We start from the raw sequence: 27,144 nt of genomic DNA, 5'->3' as shown, positions 1-27,144 counted from the left end.
ATAAATATAAATACAGACAGTATCAAGTGTTAATAACATAGAAAACAGGGAAAGCATATTTAACTGACAAAGATAGGAATTAATTTTCATATATATGAGATAATCTCATAAAACATGTTGCAGAAAAATATAATAATCGAAGTGTTGTCGTGAGCTCTCATTTTGTTGCTCTAAGTAGTCTGTTCCTAATTTACAGTTGCAATTTAAATAAAAGATTCAAAAATTTGTTATTTCATTTGCCTAATTACATGGTAGACTTTGTCATTTCCCACTGTGTTTACAAATATGAGCTAGTTTTATTTTTTATATTCCTGTTTTACCAGTTACTCAGCTGGTATAAACAATCAGTTCCCTGATTATAGAGGAGCTCAGCTGTGATCCTCCAGCTCTATTGGCCTTGCAGAGTACAATTGATGTGTTCAGAGTTTCATACAATTCTACTGTTAACAAATTGATGCACAACAAGATTTTGACACCAAAGTATTCTCACTGCTTATTGGGAAGCTATCACTTATGTTTTATCTTAATTAAACTGAAAACACAATTGGCACCCCCTTGATTTTTTAGAACATTATCTTTTCCAGTCAAATCCTGTGTTGCCTTCAGGGATTAGAAAACTTAAATTCTGAGACAGTAAAACCCAATTTAAAATAGTAGCTTACCAGAGTGCTTATGGCAAAGACATTCAAATTTCTCTGTGACTATTGTGAAACTAAACAGAAAGAAATTTATAGTATATATTAAGAATGTGAAGTGACAATATCATCTTCTAGATCAGATTTTCTTGATCTCTCCCGCATCTCTCATTGGCCAATTCTTGTTTTTTCAACAAGTGCTGTTACTGCTTGCAATGTTGGAATTCATTTACAAGATAGGAATACCCTGAGGATGCAATAAGTATCACCAGTACTTCTCTGGGTCATGCATACTCAGTAATTTTCTGTTATCTAAGTATTAACAGTGTTAATTAACAGGAAGGGAGGGATGGGTGATTAATAGGACAATTAAGATCATGAAACCATAGATAGATAGGCTTTACTGTCTGCATTGCATATTTGTATATGAGGTAGACAAAAGCCTTATCATGACTGCTTGCTTGTGTAAGCGTAAGAAGAGTATGTGTCAGAAAAATCTGAAAGGATTTTGAAAGTACATTAATTTGTATAATGATAATAATACAATATATACACATGCACAAATATATGCATATATTAAGCTATATCAAAACCCCCCCAACCACCACCATATTTTTCAAATCAGTGTTAGCAATTTTAAGTATCGATTCCATCTAAATGAATCAAATATATTTGCTTTTAGTGTTGTTGCTTCTGACACTGTATTATAAATATGCTGGGTTGGTTTTGATTTGGTGGGGGGAGGGTTGCAAAATTAGGTCAGATGTCTTTAGAGTAATAACTCCTGTAATTGTGAGGAAGTAACTTGCCTAAGTGATTAGATATTTATATAGATTAAGTATTTATACAGATATTTGTAGACACATGCTCAAATAAAGGGTTTTGGGGTCCTAATAACTTGGAAGGGGGGGTTATTTCATTGGATCCACAGGTAGAGGTTTCTTATATGAACCGGCTTCCCTAACTCAGTATTGAAATGAAAGAAGGACATTTCTTACTCTGTCTCCTTTATGGATTTTGAAGAAGTTTGGTGAACATTACTATCTAGACATTGGAAGCAAAGCCTTCACCGTTTGGGCTGGGTTACTATACATGAATATTATGTGTCCATTGGAAAGCCTGCCTTGGAATATTGGCAACTGAGGAGGAAGTTTTAGGAGTCTGTTTATCAAATGTCTCTATCACTTGGTGTTCAGCTGACTTACTTCCTCACATTCTGGTATTATCCTGCTAATAACTATAATATACTTTTAGGCAACGAGGCCACAGAGAAGAGAAAACTTTGGTTTGTCCCCAGTCAGCTCCACATATTTATTTATCACCAAGGTGCAATAAGTCCATTGCTCAGCTTTAGATCTCTACACTGTATTCACTGGTAGGGGCAGCCTAACCTCAAGTCAGGCTTATCTACAAATTCCAGCTGTTCTTACAGGATGAAATGTCAGGCTTTTTTTTAAAGAAAGACCTTGACATATTATCTTACATAGGCTAAATAATTTACCTGCAAAGGCATATAAAAGTACCTGTTGGCCAGAGTGGGCATATTGCCCTTAGTGTACCCTATGCTCAGAATAGACATGATTGGTAAATTTTCCTTGAACCTTAACCTGCCTCTGTGCTACACCAAATGCAGCACAGACAAATTCCTCTCCCACTTTTTGGCAACTTCTTAACAGATACATTTTATATAAACTGTGGAAAACCCTGCTTGGAGACAGTCCCTTCTTTCTTTTTAGGAAAATTTGGCCAGAAGTTGGAAATGATTCCACAAGGTTTCTCAAAGATAATTGGAATTCTTTGTTCTGGGCACGGCCTGACAACCTTATGCATGTTACCACCTTTTAAATTGCTGTATTACCTATGTGATTTCTAATAGGGACTGGGAACTTATATATAAGTGTGTACATACATACATCTGTACACAAACACACACTTCCCCTCCTGAGTTAATGTTCTTCTTATTTTATTTAAGATGTGTTCTCTCTCTGTTAACATAGGTTTCCCTTCAGAATTTAGGCTAAGCAGAATTTCACACTCAAATTTCTTTTTCCTGGGTTTTATTCCCCTGTGTTCCTATACGAAATATTGTTATGTAAAGTGGAAGCTTAGGCCCCAGGTTAAATGTACATTTTAATCATTGTAGCCCACAGTTTAGCTGTCAGAGTTGGTTATAATGGTAATTTGATGAGTACTGTGATTTTCCTCATAGAATTTTACAAATATGAGCTGATCATCATAGCCTCCACATAGCAAATCAGCAACTGTTTTCTTACTTGGCATATGGTAAACTATGGAGAATACCCCTTTTTGTGGTCATGAATATGACCACAGATATTCTGAGACTTCATGCTACAGATCTGTTTCCCACCTTCTCCACAAAACATTACATCATGCCTCTCATTCAGCAGCACTGTGGTAGAAGGATTGAATAGTTCTATAAACGTTTGTGGCCCTTCAGACTTGGAATGAATGTCTGCCCAACTCTGGCTTTCCAATAAAATACCATAGGGAATATTTCCTTTTTCTGACTAAAAGAAATAGCCAAATAAGGGTTTATAACAAAGATTCAGAACTTCTCTTTCAAAGTTATACAAAAATTGCTTTAACTCTTCAATAAAAAAAAAAAAAAAATTTATATTAATTTTATTTCAATGTAGATAATTTTGCAAGATCACTTTCAGTACTGCAGCTGTCAAACTATGTTTCTATATCTGTATTCATAAAGACACTGTTTTGTCAATGGAGAAAAATATGTGAAATTCTGAATTCTGAATAATGTAACAGCTTCATTTTAGTTTTACAACGAAAGTTCTCATAGGGTTAGCTGTATTAGCACTGTACACATCAACAAATTGGTCTCGTACTAAAAGATGTGATGAAGTTTTTAGTTCAAGAGATTTTTGTCATTATTTAATTTTATACATTTCAATGTGTTTTGTTCCTAAGGTCTGGGAATTGGGAACATGTTTTATGTTTTTTATGAAGATGGCATCAAAGTAATACAACCAGTGGAATGTGAATTTCAGAGACATATTAAGCCTAGTGAAAAACTCCTCGGTTTTCAGGCAAGTTATTCTTTTAAATTTATTTGTGGTGCTTTCTCAATTACAGTTTTCTTTAGATAGTAATTTATTATTGCTAGTTTAGTGTTTTCTGATTAATGAATTCAGACATGTCTTCTAGTTTTTAATGGTGGACTCAAAATTTCCTGTATTTTCCTTTATCAATTTCGAACTTTCAATCTCCCTTTTTAGATTGAATGTTCCCTGTGTACTTTTCAAACCCTTTATTTTCTTTGGCTGTCTTTGTCTTTTCCCAGTCCTTTGCTTTAACAGCTCTTTGTATTTCTAGTTTTTTTGTTTGTTGTTGTTTTTTCTCCCCATGCCCCCACTTAAGTGCATCTCTGTGAATCAGGGATTTATTCTCTCTCTATTAAATATAAGATCTAAAGTTATTATTTTTAATGCTTTCTTTCTCTCCACTGGATGTTTGTCTATATTAAACTGTCAGCTATCATGAGGCAAATCCTTATCCTGATAAACACTCTTAACAGTGCCACTGAAGTTAGTAGAGATGATTGATGCTTTGACTCCAACTTAGAATTCATATAAATAGTTTCAATAACTCTATTGTTAACAGATTTATACCTATTTCACCAAATTCTATGCATTTATGGAATCGTTTTCATGTGTAGCATACATAAAACCAGTAGTGTATTCACCACCTGCATTTATTCTTTTCATGTTTTTCCTTTACTGCTAATCCAATTGCTAGTTGACATGATGCATGTTCTCACAGGAATGCTAGGTACTAGTCACTACATTAAGACTTGTTCCATATGATCTATCACCTTTCAGAAATAATAACTTTTTCTCATTACTTGGATTTGAATGAGTGACCTTGAAATACATAATAACCCATGAGCTGCACACTTTGGGTTTTTTCCCTAATACCTAAACCACACTGAAATAACGACAGAACTGTCTCTATGGAATTTGCCTGTTCGGTTATCATTATTGATGTCAAAGGCTGCTGTACGCAGCAGCAGGATTTATTTTAGTGTGAATAATTATGCTTTGAACAGCTAATCATACCTTGATTTGTGCTGCTTAAGTGAAATTAGGTTGACACAGCCAAAAATAAGCCAAAAAGCTTTTTTTATGGCTGTTTAATTCAAAAGCTGATTATTTAAGAAGTCTGTTAAAAATTTATTGGTCTAAAGTGCAGCCCAGATTTTAAGTGTATTTTTATTGAAATGTGGTACTAATCAGGATCAAACTTGTTTCCTTTTTGTAGCTTTCAAACCTTAAGTAGCATAATATTATATCCTCCTCAAAAAAAACCCAACAATAAAAACCACCCAAAACCAAACCCAAACAAAAAATCGAACAAAAAGAGAGACCAGGAAAGTAGGCTACTTCATAACTTAGGTATAGACTTGTCCTTCTTTAGATATCTTTGGTTTGTGTGTAGGTGTGGTAAATATATAGCCAGACATCAATATTTCTACTTATTCCCTCACATATGGTGGTTAATAAGTCTTTATTCCTGCAAGGGAAATCAGAAATATTTGTAAAATATATCCTTATGTTTTTCAACTCATAGTGACATCATTGTTTACTCTGCATTCCAAAACCAGAAAAAATTGAGAAATAGTTTTCAGTAAAAAGTTTAGAAATTTTGAAAAAAGCAACTTTAAGATTACTTTACTCCTAGAAGGATGAAACACAAGTTTAAAAGCATTTCCTGCATATACTGTTAATGCTATGACAGGAGTAGTATGTTCTTGAAAAACCTCATTGACTGTGAAGCTTTAGACAACTGTTTCCTCCTTTGAAGAACAACATATCTTCCTCAAGCTTCTTTGGACAATCTCTTTTCTCTAAATAGAATAATAAAATAACACAGTTCTGTCCCAGCATCAGATTTTTATCAAGTCAACATGCGATTATTTAGTGGTAAGAGTTCTTGTCATAAATTGCTCATTAGTAATTCTCTTTGACTCTGTCATATAAACTTTACTCATCAGAGATGTTGGTATAGTGCATGTTTTGAGGTGGCTTTACGTAGTCTTTCACATCTAGAGCGGCTATTGCTAATAAAATCTCCATCACTTATCTTTTAACATACACCTAAAGGAAATACATACTTGCTTAAACCTGTCCCATTTCTTTACACTTTTCTGAATTAGCTGCTCAAGTAATAAGTAAAACCCCAGTAGACCTGTTTCATTGCCAAATATTTGCTGAAGTGTGGGAACATTTCTAAATTCCACAGCACAGTTTAGGTACTAGAAGTGTTACGGAAAATGTCTGGGTATTACCCGTGATACTGCAGTGTTCCTTCCCAGGTTTCCTGTTTGCCTGTCAACAAAATAAATTATCTTTAGTTGAGCTCCTGTAAAAGAATGAACTCAGATGTTTCTACATGGCATTGCATTGTATTGTGAATGAATGTTGCAGTAGTTACACATGTACATATTTAGGTATGCTAATTTTGCTAAAGGTAAATACAATTTCTCAATAACTATATACTTGAGAACCCTTATCTAAATATTTAATTGCCTCATGCAACTGAGTGTCAATACAGCAAAGCACTTTAGTGTGTGTCTAACATTGGAATCAATTAGACTGTCATTGTGTTTAAAGTGAAGCAAAAGTTTTAGTGCTTGACTGGATCATCATGGTTCATGTTAAAAGCTTCCTCTTCTCCTTCCCAGAATCTCATTACTTGAATCTTCTAAATTCATATCAAAAGAAACTAGGCTTTTATTAGGCTGCTAGTGACAATTCTAGATGCATAGGGACAGGAATAAACTGATTTCTGTTTTCTGATGCGGGTTATGGTTTAGCTTTGAAAGCTGTTTGTTTAACCTGTTGTCAAATAGATTCTTAACCATGGTACAAGTAGAGTCTTTCAGCTTTTAAATGTCTCATTGTTCTGAAGTGTTTGGACATTTTCCTCACTAATATGCAACCTGTATTTATAATCTTCAAATTAATATCCAAACCCATCAAATTATAATTCTTACATAAAGGTGTTTTTATTTGCCCTTCCTAATGAATCCCAATTAGAATATTTCAGGGGGCTGGAGATGGGAAAATAAGCAGTTCAAACATATGCCTTATGTTAACACCAATGGAAATAACCTTTTGCTTTCAACATAATCCTGATGTCCTCTTTATTACACAAACTAGTGCATAATGACCATATTTCAGTGGACTAGGCCATCTCACACTTGAATATGTGCTGGAGGTGAAGCAAAATATTTAATTTCAAGATAAGTCATCTGGCTACATAGCAGAGCAAAGTTTTGACAGGACATGAACCTGAAACACATTTGTTAGTCCACAGAAATTGCTTTGGTTTACACTCTTACAGCACAGCAAGTGTAGTAAATGCAAGATTGTTAACTTCTGTTTGTTGAAAAAACTGTGGAAAAGTTCCACAGTCTGATTCTCACTACAGAATATCAAGTAAACAGTAACTTAACATGGAATAGGTGATATATAAATTCATGTCTTAATACATGCACTGTTGTAACTGTTGATGTTACCTCACTCTTAAGACAGTCACAGCATAGATAGACATTTCATTATACTACTTAGGAGCTTGACTCAAATCTTGTTAAAACACTGAGGAACTTTGCATTAAGTGTAAGTTTATAAACGTGAATTTGCACATATAAATCTACAAGTACATGTTTTCTTTTGAGGATCTTTTTGCCACAGACTACCTTGAAAAACTTTCTCTAAGGATTTATTTTCCTCCATCTGCTGACTTGTTACAGGGCAAGTCACTTCTTGATTAAAAAGTCTGGGGGAGAAAAACAATGAAATAAATTAATGTTTTATCAGATGTTAGCTTTTTTTTCAGAGAGAATAAATGAGGAAAAAATAAATTGCTTGCATTTTAATTAGAAGAAGAAAATGGTGATTTTATGCTTATATTTTAAGGATAAATTATTTTAACCAGTTACCCAACCACAGGGGAAATTAGTACAGAGCGTCAGAATTACTGCCTGTAATGTAAAAGAATGCAAACTGTATAATCAGATAAATGTTAACTTTTCAAAAGCAAGACTTCAGTTCCATTGATTTAAGCTATTTCTGAGGCATCTAGATAAACGTTTGTTTGAATAACTAGAGAAACAATTGCATAAACTGATCAATGCTGGGAAAAAAGACTATTTTGGATATGGAATTTTTGGTGCATAATTTTCACTGTACTTTGGAGAAACACTTTTTTTGCTTTTATTTTAACTTTTTCATGTTTTGGGGCAAAGTGAGAGTTGGCACTGGCTTATAGAATTTTATGATAACATAAACAATGTTATAGAACCAGTTAACTGTATTTGTATACGTAGATTTATTTTTTACTTAATAATTTCTACTTTAGATCTGAGAAACTGTCATGCTTTCTATTTGCTGTATTTGAAGTGGAACAGAGGAGCAAGTTTTATGAATTACGTAAATAACATGAATCATGCCCTTCAGTTCTAATTTAACATATATGTTTGTGTATACATCTATATTCATGTATTAAACCCCCCTGTATTTGTATTGCTTGTACATTGAAATAATATTTAGGAATGCATTTCAGTCGTTATTTTAGATTCAGATTCCAGAAAATGTTTAAGGAGGTGGCTTAACTCTGGATATAGTTATAAATGCTTAACTTACAGTATTTCCTATTCTATTTCCCACAATGGGAGGTATGGTTAGTGTAATCATTTACACTAATCTATATGATGCTATGTGAGAGAAACCTAGATTCCTTCAGCAGAAGTTGGTGCTGGTGTAAAGTAACATGAGTCCCTGAGAGACGTGACAGAAGAATGACATAGCATAGAATTGTTATAAACATTTACAGATGCATTATTTGAAGTTGTTCTCTAACAGACTGTGTAGAACAGTCTAAAAGTAGTTATTTGCTTAGATAAAACGTGGAACTGAGACAAGGCATATTTAGAATAATTTTAAAGAATAATTTGAGATCACTGAAACAATCTTCCAATTGAAGTGACAATTGCAGAGAAGGCAAATGACAATAGATCATTGATCTGATGATTGCACATCATATTAGAGACAAACTTGTTATGTTGACACTTTATGTGATGAAAATCTTTTAGCCACATTTAAGAATTAGTCCCATTTGACACCATGCCTATCATTCTTTAAAAAGAGATTTTAAACAACTCTTTTCAAAGTGCATGGCTTTTGAGCTGCAAAATAAATCTTTTCACTTATTTCTATGTTCTACTGAATTTCCTGATTATTTGCCATCCCATGCTACCTGAGTTTAGTAACCTTTCCTTATCGATGTGGTTCCTATGTGGTTCCCTTCATTGAGGATTAAGAACCACATAGGAACAAGAAGTGGCTTTCGATCTCCTGTAAAGAAACTCCCTCTGTTATAGCTGGTTTTTTTTTTTTTTTTTTTTTATTTCAACATACAGAGATTGAGTGTATTTTTTCAAGCGTAGAGGCACAGCAGGCAAAGAATGTTGATATAGAAAAGTTAGTGTTGAAATGCATCATCATCTTCTTGAAAAGCATTGCTTAGTGCCAGATGTGGTGTTCTGTCACGTTATTTTTCCCCTTCCTTTTAAAAAGTCTGATGCTTAGAAACAGAATTCTTGTTTAAGATCTCAACTCTTGCTGCTCATTCTACATTGAAGTCATCATCTGCTGACATATCACAATTATTTTCACAGCAACCAGTTATGATGTATCAAACAGAGCATTCTAAATTAAGGATAAGCAGCAGATACATGCTAAAAAGGAATAATACTTATGATTTGGTGAAATTGTCCCTTGTGGTTAAAGGAAGCAAAATTCTGAGGGAAAAGAAGAATAGGTCAAGAAAACAAGAAAGCTAGACACATGATGTACCTCTACAACCAGAATATTTTTCAGGTCCTCCTTTTTACGTAAATTTGATGTCCATTATCAGAAAAATTCAGACTATTTCATAAAGGGAGTGTCCAAATTTCATAACTTATTTCACCAAGTAACTTAATTTTGATAAAAGCAGGCTTTCACTGTGAGTAAATAGTTACAAATAGCTCAATAAATAAATATATTTACAATGAATGGGAATATTTTTATATACAAATATGAATAGTGATCATGTAAATCACAGATAGCTATTTTGAGTGAGGGTGCAGTTATAAATACATGTCTTATTCACTGAAGTCAATGGGAAATTTGCTTTTTTTTCAAATGCATCCTTTTGCAGGGATGGAAGGGCAGAAAGGAAGGGAATGATTGTTAGAAGCCATTTGATCCATATTTGGTTTAACACTAGGGAGATAGGACATGAGAATATCTTACGGCAGAAGCCGTCAAACTTCCTGACCTTTGAAGTAGCATATCAGTACTCTGTATGATAAAAAAGCAGATCTAACTGCTGCTGCTTTGCCTCTATATCAGGTGACAGTTTGCACCACACCTCCTTCTCTTCCTCTCCATTTATACATTATCATCTTCCTAACTTTGTTTGCCTCCCTTGCTGTTGTGTTCTCAGATGCAAGTGTAAGCCATGTCTATAACTGCCTTCCTTTGCAAGATACTGTGATGGTGCAGATGGGGGAGCTGCTAGCTACTCACAGTAGCTAGATGGTGTTGTGTCTAATTTGTTTTTCTGTTTTTGAGGTCTCCTGGCTCTTGCTCATTTTATTTCTACAAGTATCAAATGGGTTTCTTTCTCAGGACAACAGTGCTACTGCCTGAATATCTAGAAAACATCCAAAAAAGCTGCTGTATAGTTTTCACTAAAGTGCTTGTGAGTTGTGTAGTGCTTACAACATGCAGTTTGGCTAATGTTAGTCCGTGTCCTAATGTCACCTGTCTTTTTTCCTTCCCTAAATTTTCTGAGATTTTATTTTACAGTTAAAAAATATGAAAAAGGTATAATTTGTCTTTTTATTGCTTTGTTGACTGTTTTGATTCTTATACTTTCCCTGTTTCTATTGAATTATAGGATGAAGTTTGTCCCAAAGCAGATGGAGATCCTGTTCAGCGGTGTGTATGGGCAACTGCTGTTAATGTAAAAGACAAGTTCATTTACGTAACTCAGCCCACACTTGACAGAGTCCTTATTGTTGATGTACAGTCTCAGAAAGTTGTACAGGTATTTATTTCTCATTTTTAAGTTAATATCTAATTTGGACACAATAATTTAAGGTTTTCCTTCATATTTTGGAAAAAAAGGCAGTTGGCTTGAGAGTAAATAGTACCTAGAAAAAAAGCTTATCTACTTCTGATATTTAGCAGCAGTTTATGTTTAGTGACTATTCTTGTCAATAGGCAATTGGGAGGGAGAGAATCAAGTGCAAATGCCTCATAAATATTAATCAAGTAGTTGAGGAAATTAGTTCTTTGGGAAGTTTCTGGATTCAGTTTTCACTTGAAAATTAAGATTCCTTAAAATAGAGTCTTATCACAGGATTGTGTCTATTAGTTTTAACAGGAAAGGTCAGAGGGTTAGGTTTGGCTACAGAAGGTGGAGGACTGTTCGTAAGCTTTTAGAAGAGAAATTACTAGAATTGTGGAAGACCCAACTCCACCCTTAGTCAAGATTGGAGACTATTAATTTGAACTTCTCTACTCTGTAGGTAGTACTATCAGTTTCTCAGTCTCTGGGATGCTGAAGATACTCTGCTTAGTCAAAATAATTCATTGGGTAAAAGAGAGAAATTGATGCAGTGGAACAAGGATTAATGCACTCATATAGTTTGTGGAAGACCAAGGCACAAGGTGATGCAAAAATGAGTATTAGTCTTTTGGAGCAGTACAATTCCCTCAGGAGAGCCTGAGAGTCACAATATACTCCAAATGGTCAGTAGTCTTACAGGGATGGAGTAAAAATTTGATGTTTAGTTCCCACTACTCAAATTAAATAACCACTGCAGTCTCGTCTCTTGTTCTCTCTCTTTTTTTTCCCTTTATGTATCTGGTGGTATCAATGATATCACTGTACTATGAGGTTACATAGGAGATTTACATGAGGACAGGTTTTAGTCTGTGGAACTGTTAAAACATGTGAGAATGCAATGAAAAAATAATAGCCATAAACTCATTACATTCTAAAAATATATTTTCTGAATATGAAAAGTATATTTAAAGTCTTAAAATGCTTGTGTTAACAAGGCATATGGAAAAGACAACATATTTTCTGTTTGGTTTCTGCATAGTATTCCTATTATTATAAATGTTCCATATTACACTTTTTTTTTTTTTTTTTTTTTTTTTTTTTTTTTTTTTTTTTTTTTTTTATCAGACACATACAATAGAATATATTTCATTATATAGTCTTCAGTCTTTCAGGATGGTATCATTTGACCAGAAAGATTAGTTTTATTTTGCTTTCAGTGGCAAAAAATCAATTACATTTGTCAATCAATTACATTTGGGGACTGTCAACAGTCTTGTCAGCAGCCAAAGGGCTTGTTTTTTGGTTGCGTTTGTGTGGGTTAAGTACATTACAGATCATATAAAATCTTGAAATTTACTTTAAAAGTAGAGTTCTGCTTTTTCTGAAATAAAGTTATTTCCTGGGCAAGGAGCTCTGAGCTAATTAATAACTTGTTAACAATCCTGCTCTGATTCTCAGAAAAAAGGACACTTGTATGTGAAACCGATAAAGAGGTTTTGACACCACACTGGCTGCTCTGATTCAAATTTTAATCATACAAATGTGCCTAACATCTACAGTGTTACTTATAGTATCAGCACATTCATAGGAAACAGATGCTCTTAGGCTAAATAAAACATGGATTTTTGTTAATTAGAAATTGTTAATAAAAATACTTAAATAGAGTTTTTCTTCATGCATTTTACTTTTTTTTTTTTTCCAAAAAATGAATTAAAATCTTGTATAGATGACATATCATACATTGGGCTCTGGGGAGACCTTACTGCAGCCTTTCAATACTTAAAGGGTTCTTATAAGAATGATGGGGTCAGATTTTTAAATAGAGCCTTTAATGATAGGACAAAGGGTACCAGTTTTAAACTAAGAGAGTAGGTGCAGACTAGATATCTTTATTTATATAGAATTTTTTTACGATGAGATTGGTGAAACACTGGAACAGGTTGCCCATAGAGGTTGTAGCTGCCCCATCCCTGGAAACATTCAAGGTCAGGCTGGACAAGGTTTAGAGCAACCTGATGTAGTTGAAGATGTCCCTGCTCACTGCAGGGGGTAGTTGGACTAGATGATATTTAAAGGTCCCTTCCAACCCAACCATTCTATGATGCTATGATATTAGTATACCTATGTATTACGTATATTAATGAAAAATTTTAAAATGCATAGCAAAATTGCATTTTAAAAATTACATTAACTTGACAATTTTAATTTTAATAATTTTGCATTTGTAAAGCATCTGCATTTTCTGCCTTCTGTATCAGCTAGCTCAGTACACATGGCTTCCTCAAAACCTGACCTATCCAAATGGTGGCAGAGACTTTATTCAAAATAAAATTTTGAATAAAATGTTTTATTCAAAAAGTTAATAATAAAAAATTACCATTTTTTTTGTTCTTTTATAAGTGAAATTGACCTTTGCATATCAAAATAGAGGTGAACTGAGCAGATAATTAATTTGTTTTGAAAACAAGACTTTTTTTACAACCAATTCAATATATTTCTTCAGGAAGAGAGACTTAAAAATATATAGTCTTACTACAATCCACAGATTTGAAGGACTGGAATCTACGGCAATGGTTTCCCTGATCTCTGGCTGACATTCATATGCTCTTGCCTTCCTACAGATGATGGATGAAACACCAATTTAATTGCATTTATTAGCATTTAGACTTCAGTGGCAAGAGCATATTTTTCCTTTGGAGCCCACTGAAAAATAGTAGAGAAGTTGGAGGTTGTTTTAAATTTATGGAATAGTTTGATTGGTAGACTCTTCTAATTTGCCTTCAGTTGCATTACTTCTTAAATTGCTAAGTAATTTACCATTAACTGAATGTTTAGAGATATTTACCACAATGATGTATGACAATTAAAAAGTAAAATTCAATAAATTAGCCATTAATTAAAAGTACGCCCGTCCTGCAGAAATATGTAAAGCGATTCTCCACTTTTTGGATGGAGTTGGGTAGGTGACTGTTCTACCACATAAGTATTCAGGTTTCTTTAATGACCTGGAAAACACATACAGGACACGTAGGTGTTATACAGAGTGTACTAAATCTGTGCTCCTTAGCAAATTTTTGAGCTAAAATCAGACACTCCACAATATTTCGTGCTCGTCCAGGAAAAAAAACACCTTTCACTTTCAAAGAAATTTTGAGGGATAGAATATAATTTTTCTAACCATTAATTGTTGTTCTACTCATATCATATACATACATACATACATACACACACAATGACTCAGACAAACAAGAAGCAACGAAGGGAATTAAAAATCTCAGATCAATCTGTTTTCATTATTTACAGTACTGCCTAGCACAGACAAAAAAAAAATATTTTTGGAAAATAGATACTAAGCTGTTAAGAAATAAGGGCATATTGCTTACTAGACAGTCTTTTCTCTAAATGTCATATTAATACAGATGATATTATTTAAATTTTAACTATTTCTAGTCTATATCTTAAAGAAGAAACCACCTATCTGCTCTGTAAAACCAAGTTTTCAAAAATGCATACTCTAGTAGGAACAAATGTGGAGAACACTTAATATTTTAAAAGTGAGCAGCAATCTAATAAAAATTTTGTCGAGTTGCAAAAGACCTAAAGACAACTTTTTCTCTGAAGTGCTACTGTATATGTTGTATTCTTTTTTTACTGTGAAAGTTAACATAAAAGATGTGTGTACAGGTGCACATATAAAACAACTAGATTTGAAGGTGATTTATTTTTATGATAACTATATCAAAATAAGTAGTTAGAGAAGATTCTGGAGAAGACTAAATTGAAATGTATTGGAAACATGGATGGTATATCTTTAGAGAGATGTATGTTGACCTTTTGATTTAGCCAGGTAGTTCTCATTGTAGTGTTAAGAGAAGTATTTTATTTCATTTGTAAATTCTTGAAAGCAAGCGCTGTCGACTGCAATTGTCCAGCATTGTTTAGCAGCACATATAACCGGGATGACTTAGAGGCATGCTGAAGTAAACAGAGCTCACCCTTGTTCACTCCATGCTGCTCTGATGGCAGATCAGCCTGGCTAGCTAGAAACAGCTGAAAACCAAACCAAACAAAAAAAGCTTATTGGAAGATAAGTAAGACAGGGCCATGCTTCCAAGATGCTCAGCTTCAATCTGCTGCTGGCTCCTCTCCTGGGAGCTGCGTTACCTGTGCTTGATTCCACAGGCAATCCCTTCTCCTTGTCTTGGCAGTGCCACGACCCAGATCTTGAGCACTGCTAAAACTCATTCAGCAGAATATGTACTGGTCAGACCTTTTGTCTGGGGAAACTAAAAGGAAATTTGATGCACCTGAACAAATTAGCTATACAACAGCCTAAGTATTATTTTAGACAACTTGTCTTCTAGCTTGCAGCAGAAAAGTGTTATCAAACACAGATGATCTTTTTAAAGGAAGGGGTATCTTTTTAAAGGGGTATCTTTCTGGCTTCATTTTCCATTTCAAAAGGAAAAACAAATTCTGCCTAGATGAAGCTGTGGCTTGCAACACCTCAGGAGTACAGTTAAGTATCATCAGCAGTCTCAGCCAGCCATTAGTGCATTATCTTGAGGATCTATATCATTAGTTTAAATTAGGTTCACTTAATTAGCCAGCTGGTACTCTCCTTGACAAACTGATAAACAAGCTGTGCTTTACAGTTCCATAATGGTGAGACTAAAAAATAATTTCCACCTATTTTTTCTGCTTTAATGATGAAAATAGAAAAGTAATTCCCCCCAGTTGTTTACTTCGTGCAGAATGTCTCTTAATCAAATATGTTGTCTTCCCATTTCATATCTCTGAAGTTTTCAGTTCTTGTCATAACAAGGGAAGTATAGAGATCAACTGTCTAAAAGGTTTGTGGTCTCAAGAGGCAGTGCTCAAGGTTACAGGGAAAACACTTTTGTTCTGATCACAAGTCTACCAAAAGTAGCAACTGCAATTGGAAAACATATAAAAACAATCTGCAACTTCAACAAAATATACCCAGTTCAGCAGAGATAGGAATCTTTGCTTATAGCAACGTTGTGTTGATTTTACACAGGACTGTGTAGTAACGTCTTGCATTGATACCAATATGTGGCTTGAGAATACTCTTTCCTTTTTAGCCATTTCCCAGTAATTCATGTAGTTTTTAAACTGATATGTATAAAGTGAGTGTGATGGTACAGAGGGAAGAGAAGTACTTTTTTCTTGATTTAAACCCATTTTGTTTTCAGCTTAATAGCTTCAGTATAATGTAATTTTGATGCCAAATGTTAGAGCACAATGAATAAAAATCACTTTTTCAGCAGCTCAGTAACTTTGAGTTAATCATAAGGCTGTTTCAACAATTGACATTTTAATTTTTAAATACAAGCTGAAAACATCATAAAATGCATGCCCAGTCATCATTTTAGTTCAAGTATATATATTAATTTTCTTTTGAATACATGACAGAAACTAAGGATTTCTATTTTTATTATGTTTCAGGCAGTAAGTACAGATCCTGTTCCAGTGAAACTACACTACGATAAATCACATGATCAGGTCTGGGTGCTGAGCTGGGGAAGCATGGAAAAGAATTCACCAACTTTGCAGGTGAGGTGATCAGAATTATTATATGCAAGGAAATTAGACAAGTTGAACCTTTGTGTAATTGTAACTGAAACAAAGAGCTCCACTCAACAGGCAGGATTGAGTATAACTGTTCAGCAGGTGTACTTTTTTGCAGCGCTGGGCAGCACTGGGGATGGCTCCACCACAAGTGCCACACTTACTAACAAAACTCTCTGACTACTATACACAAAAAGCATCCATATGCATTAGATTTATTAGAAAAGGCAGTCTTGTGCTAATGAGTTTTTAGAATTCATTTAGTAGTCTGAGCATGCGTAGTAAAAACAGAGTGAGGGTCTTCTCCCCTCCCCACAGCCTTTCTCACACTGTCCATTAGTGAACTTTAGGTTTCTCGTGTCCATGTGTGGTCACAGAGTTACTTCATTCGTCCTTCAGCTCCTGTTTATTCCAGCTTTCAGTCACTTATCTTGACACTGGCATCTTCTTAGGCCCTTGATTTTTGTTTTTTCTTTAGGTTCCTGCTATTAGGGATGTACTCAGGGAGTTTTATTTTTTTTTTCCAGACTGTCCAAGGTCTGTCTTTTCTTTACTAGGCAAGGAGTTAAAGTTTTTAAAACATCTTATAAGTGGGTAACTGGGTAATGACTACAGAGGGTAGTTAGGAAAAAGTATAAATGAAATAATATTTTCATTTACATTACAGTAAAATACAGGAAAAATACAGGGAAAATAAAAGCTAGTAAAACACAAGAGATGTCTAGCGTTAAAACTAAATGTCCTACTTTACAGGTCCCTCTACATTAGCAATTTAAAGTATACATGCAGCATCTTCCCTTCACAACGTTTTGTATGTTTTCCTTTAAGCATTATTATCATGACTCAAGCAGGGGCAATGAAATGATTTTAGGTAACCAGAAAATAATTCAGACAACTGACTTTCCTAAAAAAATTAGAAATTATTTTCAACACCCTTACTCAGAAATGAAAATGGGAAATTGAGGGAAGTATAAAGAATGCAGCTGAAAGCAACAGCATTATTTTGTAACTGCCAGTCTCTTGAGAACAAAGTGTTTATGATGGTTTTGTCCCTGATTAGAGGATAAACTGGGTTTTAGGTATATTCCTATTTCACTAAAAACATATTGACCCTCTGGAGGTGACAAGCTCCATCTTTACTTATTGCTTTTTTTCAGATGTATAATATTAAAAATCTTTACTTTCCCCATGCCTCTGAGCAGTGGCCAGCCTAGGGACAGACACTAAAGAAACATTTCAAGAATTTGCATTCCTACTTTTTCACTGCTTTCTCTTCCTTATTTAAAGTAATCCCCTGAGAGTATGATGATCATTTTTACGTCATAATTTCAAAATTGCTTTTTATTTCAACTGTTTTCCTCTTATTTAGAATTTAATTAAATCCTTATGTATTTAAAAAAATCATATAAGATAAAGAATAAGAGAAATTCAAACACAGGGCTCAAGCAGAAAAATGAATAACATTTGAAAACACCTTTTTAGCACCTACACATTCTTAGTAACTATGAGTATGCAAAGTAATTTGTGGGAGTTTAGCTGTCACTTCTCCCCAGAATATGACTGTAATTGAGTAAATCTTCTGTTTTAAAGCAACTGATAATCTTCATTCTCCTTTTTCCTTACAGTATAGATAAATGAATATTTAATCCTCTCTTAAGTGCATGTATGTGAATATCATTGTGGCTATTATGATACATGGAATTGTCTTTTATTTACCCATAACCATTTACCTCAGAGAAGGTCCAAGATTTGGGAATTTGAGAAAAATTGGTTCATAACAACTTGAAGAGTGTGTAAACTCAGATCAACATGCTATTCTGAAAAATGCCCGTGCTATGTTGAATTACCTCATGACTGACAAGAATTGGGAGTATGCCTAGCCATAGCTTCCTGTGGATCAGTTGATAACATCTTTTCACTCTTTCTGAAGTGCTTAAGGAATTTAATCTCACTCTGGGATCTGGTGTAAAAAAAAAAACCAAACCCCAAACAGGTAAACAAAAAGCTTAATTTGCACTAAAAACTGCTAGAGGCTTTAGTAATGTAAATGAATAAATAGACACTCAGCAAAGCTTAAAAAAAGAAAAAAAAAAAAGTCAATATGAAGCATAAGTTGTCAGGTATATAACAGTTTTCTGAAATCTGTAATGCTGATCCTCTTTATTCACTGTCATTTTGTGGTTGTTTTCTTGGTAACTGAAGGATAATACAAGAGATGGAATACAGAGGAAATGCTATATTAGTTTATTTGGATAGAGATTAAATTTTGAAAGATATTTTCTTCAGTTTATAATGATGTTACTTTATGTAGGTGATAACACAAGCCAGTGGGAGTGTTTCTCATCACACAATCCATACTCAGCCAGTGGGAAAGCAGTTTGACAGAGTGGATGACTTTTTCATTCCAGCTACAACCCTCATCATTACTCATATAAGGTAAGTTTTAGCTGAATTATAATTAACTTTCCAATGAACTATAACAATGTCTTCAAAGAAAATATAATTTTAAAACCTTGAAAATCTGACACCATGCCAAATACTTCAATATTGCTTTGGAACACCTTTCATAAACAAAGTAAATGTGAGTTTTCTTGAAAACAAGCTAGATATGAGAATAAACACATATATTAGAGTTTTTCTTCCTTATCTCACCAAATGCTCAAAAGTTCCACTTCTCTACATACTAAAATTGAGATATAATATCATCTGGGTTTACTTGAGGAACTGATAATTTAAATTAGGGAATTATTCAGATAATTCCCTAATTCAGGAACCGAAATCTTATTTTGTAAATAATACTAATTTCTTCTACTACTCAGAGCAGTTGCCATAGATTATATTTGCCATACTATATTACATTTATGTTGTATTGGAGTTATTATCTTGACTAACAGACCACAAAAATATGCTTTTGGAGTTTTAAAAGGAAATGTGATACAATATAACTTAACTCTTTATGAACAGGCTTCTCTTGTTCATTCTACCTCATTTTTCATCAGGCTGTTTTAAAACAAACCATGACTGAGCATGTAACATAAACTCTGTTTAGATGTATGAATAAAATCGGTCTCATTTCATGAATATACAATGTTAAAATGGTTTATATTGTAATCCATGCCAGGAAACACTATAAATTCTTGGGTCCTTAGTTATTTCTCTTAGTGAACATAGGATTATCTTTGTGTTTGTCCAAAGAACAGACAAGTTCTATCTGTGATAGAAATACTATTAAGTGTGGAAGAATGGAGCAAAGTGACCAGCTGGATTTTAAAAGATATTGGGACAGAGAAAGAGAGTGTGAGAGAAAGAGGTCAACACTCAATACAGGTATAGAGCAGAAATCTTTTCAAGATCTCTGCAGAGCCTCTTAAATGAAAATCTGGGTTTTTTTCCTCCAAATGCATTTGTAAGAATGTGAAATATCATTTCTTTTCATATTTTTTTTTTTTCTGTAACATTTCTACCTGTAAGGACTCAAAAAATCTGCAATTTAGGATTTCTACATGTGAATATTGCATTATATGTATAGCACTTTGTATGTTTAGGACAATTAGTTTCTTTGCAAGCTGACACAGTTTAAAATACCTCTGCAAATGATTAGCTCAGTTGTTTATTCTGCTCTTCCAGTTCAAGCTTCTACAGAAATGCTATCATTAGGATGATCTTAACTGTCCTACAATTATGAGACATCATCATTCATTTTTAGCTAAAATCTTAAATAGCAGATGTAAATATGCATCTCCACTTTAAAAAGTCATATTTTCTTATTGTAGTGAGTGGTAGTCTTTTAAATGTGAAAACATGCAATTTAGGATTATTTCACAATTGATTCCAGAATTTACTCTATATGTGCCTGTGATGAATCTAGTCTTACGTATCAAAAACCATTTTGCTTCTCTTAAAGATGTTGTTGACGAAAGATATAATTTAAAAAAAAAATCTACAAAAGCCTTAACTAACAAGTAAATTAGAAATCAGCCATATGCAATTTGAAAAGGAATGTGTAAATTAATGTAGCTGAATAGTACATTGACTCTAAGTACCACAACTGCCACATTTCTTGAATTGAGTAGATAAATGCACTTTATGTCCCTGAAGTAATCTGCAGTCCTCACACTTAGCCTTAGAAAAGCATTAAATAATTCTGCTACATGTGGAACAGGTATGCCTTGAGCGAACAAAAGTTACTGCTTCATAAACTACCGAGTATAGAGGTACCACCCCAACAGAAGTGAAATTTAGATACATTAATTTTCATATAAATAGAAGAAAAAGATGGATAGGGATAAGCATCATACAAGGAGGAGAACCACAACTGGGAAAAGAAAAATAAGCCCAGTCCAAGTCTGGTGAGGAGCCCATCTTGTCTAAGTCAAAAATTTTAAGTTGATATTTTGCCTAAATAGGTCAAATATGCTTTCTGCTTTGCATGGTCACATATAACTTCAGCAAGATGAGTCATTTCACCTGTACTACATGCAGCTTAGGAGAAAAGAGAATTAAAGAAAAAAAGAGAACCCACAGAAATAAAAAAGGAATATGAAATTCAATTAAACAGTGAAAGAATAAAATTGGATAAGTGACTGCATATATATGATAAACATGTACATCAGTTCAGGCCTAGTATAATTATCTTGTAACTTTTTTTTTTTTTTTTTTTTTTTTTTTTTTTTTTTTGCATTTGTGTGCCATATAAAGACCAAAAGAAAATTTCTGAAGTTTGACAAAAAGCCTGCATTAGTTTGTCCAATGCTCAAAGCATAGATTTGGTGTTTTTAACCAACAAAATAAATTCAACAACAATTAACTGTTTTTACCTGCCCATGAGCTTGCTTGAAATGTAAAGATTCTTATTTTAGTTTTCTAAAGTGCCAAGTGCTTTTTCTAGAAAAGAAAAAAAGCCAACTATATAGACATATATTGCATTTTTATTTTATTATGTATTCTTTCAAGAGATATTTATGTGAAACTAGTCAGTCATTAAAGTATTTGTCTTACATAAAATGTCTGGCCTTCAAGTACTTTGATTTTTTTGTTTAAATGGAAAGAAACTATGTAAGCAGTGTGTCAGGAAAGGTTTTTAATTAACTGTATTCATCAAATTAGTAATGAAGTAGAAAAAAAGTGTCTACTAAACCTAACTTGTCACCAATCAACAATAAAATTGCTCAATAACAGCATGTGTTTGTTAAGGATGTTAGGCAACAGACATAAAGTTTGAGCTTGTTATTCTTTGGTGTATAAACCAACCAGGGGAGCATTTTATGAGTGTGAATTATAAAAAATATCTACAAGGGAAGTAACACCACTGGTTACTTAGCTGGTCTAGTTAGCTGCTCAAGGGCCCTATTTACATTTTGTTAGAAGTCAGTCCCCTTTGACCATGCAACACCAGCCCCTCCAAGAAAAAAGAAAGCCTTCTGTAGCTAGGTGCATTTGTCACCTGTAAACTAAAATTTTGGATGAAGGAGCAGAAGACAGACTGTGCATGGCTTACTAAATTAGCATCCAGAACCAAACTTTCAGTCTGAATAAAGGCATACCACTTGAAAATATGAATTAAGTTTCATAACATGGTTAACACAGACCATCTACTACCATCTACAGTGTATTACTATCTGGTACATATTCTGTCTGATCAGTTATTCTTTAGGCACTGTAAAGAACAAGGAATAGAAGGTAAAGACAGATAGGCTTGTTAACACATAGGGAGAAAAATAAGTGTGAATAACAAAGCTGTGGTGGGTCACTATTTTTTTAAAAATAATATCTAACATGTTAGTTGGTAACAATACACATACATATGTTTAAAACTTGTTGAAGATTAATTTTATTTAAGAAGTGATAGAACTATAAATCATTTGCTTTACCTAGGAGGGCTATTTTTATATATGAAAATGGAAATGGGCTGCCCATTATTATAAAAGAAAGCCCCACATATTTTAATGTTTTCTTAGGCAGCAAATCATTTATAATGCCCTTCCCCCAGATCAGACATTTGAAGATGTACTAAAAATTTTTGTTTGAGGTAAACAATAATTAATCCCAAGGAAAAAAATATGTTTTCCCAAACTTTTCCTACCACAGACTGAAGCAATGTCTGGTGGTGCTTACAGTACAGGAGGAGTCAGGGCAAATAAATTTTTGTTTTGATAATCAGTAAGCCTAATATCCCTGCTTTGAGCAGCTGTGATAAGCCATCAAAGCAGCAGCTAAGCAAGCTAAGGAGGCATGAACCAAAAGAAGGACTAATAGACCAATTCTGTTATTTTTAAACTCTTTTATACTTGGTGGATAGTCGATATGTGTACAGAAGAAGACAAGAAAAGGAGTTTCATTCTGATGAGAGAAATGTGGTAGGATCAGTACCATCAGTTACTTTTGGGGAGTGAGGAGGCGTCCCCCTCAAACTATTCCCTTGCACTCTGAGTTGAGGGAGAAACAGTTTTGTGCAGACAAACACTGTTGAGAATCAAGCAATGTTTTGGCTCTAATCCTTTCGTAACTGCTAACCATTTATAAATATATATATCTAAAAAAAGAAAATATATATTAGTTTTAGTACAAATATACTACCTACCTTCCTAATAATGTGTAGAGCACCCCACTGATGTTTCCACATAGCAAATCACTGTTTGTACAGAGCCTCAGCTGCAGGTAGATCAAGTTGTCACCCCATAAGGCTCTAAAAATGTAGGTGACTTGCTTCTTGAATTTCTGTGTGTTTTTGACAAGACTAGTTACCTGCTGACTCTAAGGGAGGGATTACCTCATGCCTTTGAGCATTCCTTCATGATGGAAGTAAAATTCTTTCTTTCTCTCACAAATCTTCCCACAGGTAAGCTTAAAGTTTAGAGAAAGTCAGAGTTTCCCATGGCTTTTAATGATTTCCCAGTGCCAGCTAGTTATAGTGCAATGCATAAAAATTATTAGTCAGTCAGAAGTGAAAAAGGATCTACAGCACAAGAAAAGAGTAACAGTTATTAATAGAAAGAACCCTTAAAGAACTTTCCCCAGACTTGCTTGTAGAAGTCTGAAGATTCAAAGAAATTATACATTCATCTTGCATATAATGAAAAAGCCTGTTCTGCTGTCGTTATCAAATTTGTTTTACCTCTGACATGTGCACTCACTGTCAATATATTTTGACTTATACCAAGAGAATGAATGAACATAAAGCATTGCTTTTCATACACAATCATCATGCCAATATTTTCAGTTCACACAGATTGAAAAAAAATCTCCCCCTCCCCCAGTTGTGTTGAAAATTTAGCCGACACTGAGGCCACAAAAGTAGACAGGATGAGATCTATTAATCTGTAATAAATGGTACAATTCCCAAGGGTTTTTTCTTCAGTTATTACTGAAGCTTAGTCCTTTTGTAGATGCACCTTTTAAGAACTGAGTGTGTGTGTGTATATATATATATATATATTTTCAATATTTGGCCTTCTACATTTACTGAGAAAAAAATTTTATTCGGTGAACTATTTTTTGTGCCAAAGCAGTTCAAATCAACCTATGATCTTGTCCTTAATTGTCTGCTAATATCATTACTTATCATAAAAATAGACATTTGCAATTAGTATGTGTGATGGCTGCAAAAAGATTACTTGTATAATACTCATGAAAATATATTCTTGGAAGCCTAAGGAGCAAAAGGGCTGGTTATTTCAGCTCCACTGTTCATAAATCGAAGTGAATAAAAGATAATTGGAATAAATTAAGGTCTGTCATTACACTGCTGTAAAATGTTTCAAAAGCAATATTAAATGAACCCACTGTAATGGATAACTCTTAACTTTTTAGATGTTTTAATCTTTTATCAAGTATTTTAAATGTCATATAGTTACCTGACCTAACAAGTGGAAGAATGAGCAATCAACTCACTAGTAAGATGACTCGGGATCTGAATAGAGTTAAAATATTCTCAGTTTGAGTTTTTTCTCTTTTATTTCTCTTGCCTATGGTAATAGGGAAGCAGTCTTTCTAAAATTATACTTATTCATGTGCACAAAACAGTCCAAAACCTCAGCTTTTCTTTAAGAGGTAATTGGAATGTGCTGCCAATGCATTCCTGTGAACCTTCTTAAATGAAACCCGTGTGGGGTGGTGATTTAGTAAATTCACACTTCATTCCGGAGTTTAAGCACCTACGGAGGTGTGAAGTAGATGAAGGACTGTGAGAGCATTTTCAGTATTTCTATGCAAATAAGCAAGCAGAAAATATTATTTTGCTTCAGAAATCCTACATAATCAGAAAGAACTTTCTGTTCGATGGTTTACAAGTCAAACAACAGAAGTGGTAAATGCCGAGTCAACTGTAGACAGAGCATCAACAAAAGAAGTAGAATTAATTTGGGGGTTGAATTTTTCACATAGACAATATGATTTAGCTCAAAGATAAGGGCCAATTTAATATTTTACAGATTCTGTTAACAAGGCACATTAGGGGAGTGGAAAGTTTGAAACAGTTCTTAGTCATTAGGCTATAAGGATATATAGTGCTACAGGGGAAATAACTTGAAAGCTTGAGGAATTGGAGAAAGAAGCTCAGTAGTACCAGGGCATGCAGAGACTATCTAGGAAGTAATTGCAGTTTCTAATAATGATTATGGAATCTGTCGGTGAGTTGTACATGGTAGCATAGCAGACAAAGGAGGTCAATCTGGGTTAGGGATTCATTCTGCAGTCTCCCACTCTGTATACTGTGAGAGTAGTGCTAAAGGGAAAACCTCGTAGTCATTCTTTACCCTCTCTGTGTATTTTCCCCCACAAAAGAAGGACCCTTCTGGTCCATAAATGTGTTGCTTTTGAAAATGAAGCTCACAGGAACTTCTAGGAAAGATGGAGGGGAGACAGTAAAAAGTCTTTTTCTGCATGTTTTCTGCTTTAAATAGTGGATTTTACAGTATCTTTGTTCCAGAGGGAATATGAAGAATGAACGATTGAGAGATTCAGTTCAGACACAGTTTACATGCTATGAAATTTACTTTGTTCTACCACCACCACTGGCAACAGCAACTACTATTGAAATAAGTGCCTCCCTAGAAAATGTGCAGGTACTCTTTAGTCTGTCAAACCTATATTCTCCACTTCATTCCTCCTCTGTTCACATGTCCCCACGCAAAAAAGCTAGGAGTCCATAAACGTAGCCACTGCATATCTTCACATAATCTGTGATTGTTTCTAACCTTGCAAGAAATCGGTCTTGAAAACTGTTGTTTCTGGAGTAGGTTATCCTGCATGCCTTTTCCCATGTCACCTGACAATACAATAAAAATGCTGCTTGACCAATTTATTCAACTCATACTCCAAATCTTTTCCTTCTGGGTAGCTTGAATAAAACTTCACAAAGCTTTCAGACTAAAAGTGCTAGCTGTCAACAGAAAAAAGAAAAAAAAAACATACTAAAAAATATTTCCACTTCAGTGTGGCTATTTAGAAATGAAAATTCCCTTCAAATGTGGCCTTTTTAAAACACGAGATTGTAGCCAACATGAGATTGTAGCCAACCTTTACAGTGCTATTTTCTTATGTTCTACTTGTCTTTCCCCATTAGCTCAGGAAATGGCCTGAAGTTGGCTTAAGTAAGTCTAGTCAGCTCTACTAAAGCAAAGGGTAGTTTTGCTAAACTGTACATGTTTTACACACTCTAAGATTTTTCTCTTTTGCATATGCAGAAGCCATTACAGGAATATTTAACTTTGGAATAATTTGATCTGTCCATCTGAAGCGGCCGAACCAACCATTATTATAAATGTCTCCTAGTATTTTTCTGCTTTTAAAAATTCAGCATATATCAGTATGTAAAAATACATGAAACAATGAAATGTATAAAAATGTAATCACCTATAAAAAGAAACTAATCCCTGCAGTTATGGCACATAATGTGTTGTACCCAGTGATTTGATCTTACCTTAGTGCTGCCTGAATTACTCATTGGCTTTCCAGATAAACCAAATTATAAAGATTAATTTATTAGTTTTGAGGTAATCTTAAAATTATGTAATTAACCACATTTCTGTATGTTTGCTAATAAACTACCAGAATGTCATTATTTAAAAAAAAAAACTGTGTTGCATCTGGCTTGGATGGATTTAATTTTCTTGATAGCAGCCAGAATGGTGATGTGCCTGATTATTTTTTTTTTCCTATTATGATGTTATATTTTCAATACAAATGTAATCTCTGGTGCTTTTATATGCCAAAATTAATATTTTATCATATTTTTACAAACAAAAAATATATTTTTTGGTTCACTAATATTTTCTTAATTTGGGTCAGTAGTAAAAATATAATAAAGGAAGAGAATGGAATTATGGTAAAGTTCAGTATTTGTTCTTTTGAGATTTGCATATCCCCAGCTAAAACAGTATGTGAACTTCATTTTTTAAATGAAGAAAAAGATCTTTTGAGACTGTTTTGACATATGTAATTTATCACCTTTGTAGTCCTTATCACTACCTCATTATTCATTTTCTACTAGTGCTGAATATTTCTTTTGGCATATATAAATTTGGCTATGCATTCCATATGATATCTGCCCACCTTGATGGTAACACATTATCTGGAGTGCCAGATCTTCTTAATCCTATCCTACCTTGTACTGACATTTAGGATCATCTTCAGGAGTGTCTTTAGTTCACTGTATCTATGTAGCTAGCCCTTTCTTTGACTTTTACTGCTTTAAAAATTAAGTGGGTGGTTTTTTGTTTGTGGTGGTGGTTTTTTTTTTGTTTGTTTTTTTTTTTTTTTT

General features: G+C 33.8%; 1 protein-coding gene across 2 annotated transcripts in view; it reads left to right on the top strand.

Moving 5' to 3' along the window:
* FSTL5 (follistatin like 5) overlaps window positions 1-27,144 on the top strand; it is a 300,031-nt gene that overhangs the window by 252,920 nt on the left and 19,967 nt on the right. For both annotated transcript variants that reach the window (XM_026847761.1, XM_026847760.1), the window contains 4 exons: window positions 3,582-3,700; window positions 10,620-10,769; window positions 16,263-16,370; window positions 18,697-18,821. In XM_026847761.1, the coding sequence (XP_026703562.1) occupies window positions 3,582-3,700; window positions 10,620-10,769; window positions 16,263-16,370; window positions 18,697-18,821 (502 nt within the window). The remainder of the gene's footprint in view (window positions 1-3,581; window positions 3,701-10,619; window positions 10,770-16,262; window positions 16,371-18,696; window positions 18,822-27,144) is intronic.

The sequence above is a fragment of the Athene cunicularia genome (assembly GCF_003259725.1).
Source record: "Athene cunicularia isolate RWA chromosome 4 unlocalized genomic scaffold, athCun1 chr4_part2, whole genome shotgun sequence".
Classification (NCBI taxonomy): Eukaryota; Metazoa; Chordata; class Aves; order Strigiformes; family Strigidae; genus Athene; species Athene cunicularia.
This window is presented reverse-complemented; position numbering and strand designations above follow the sequence as displayed.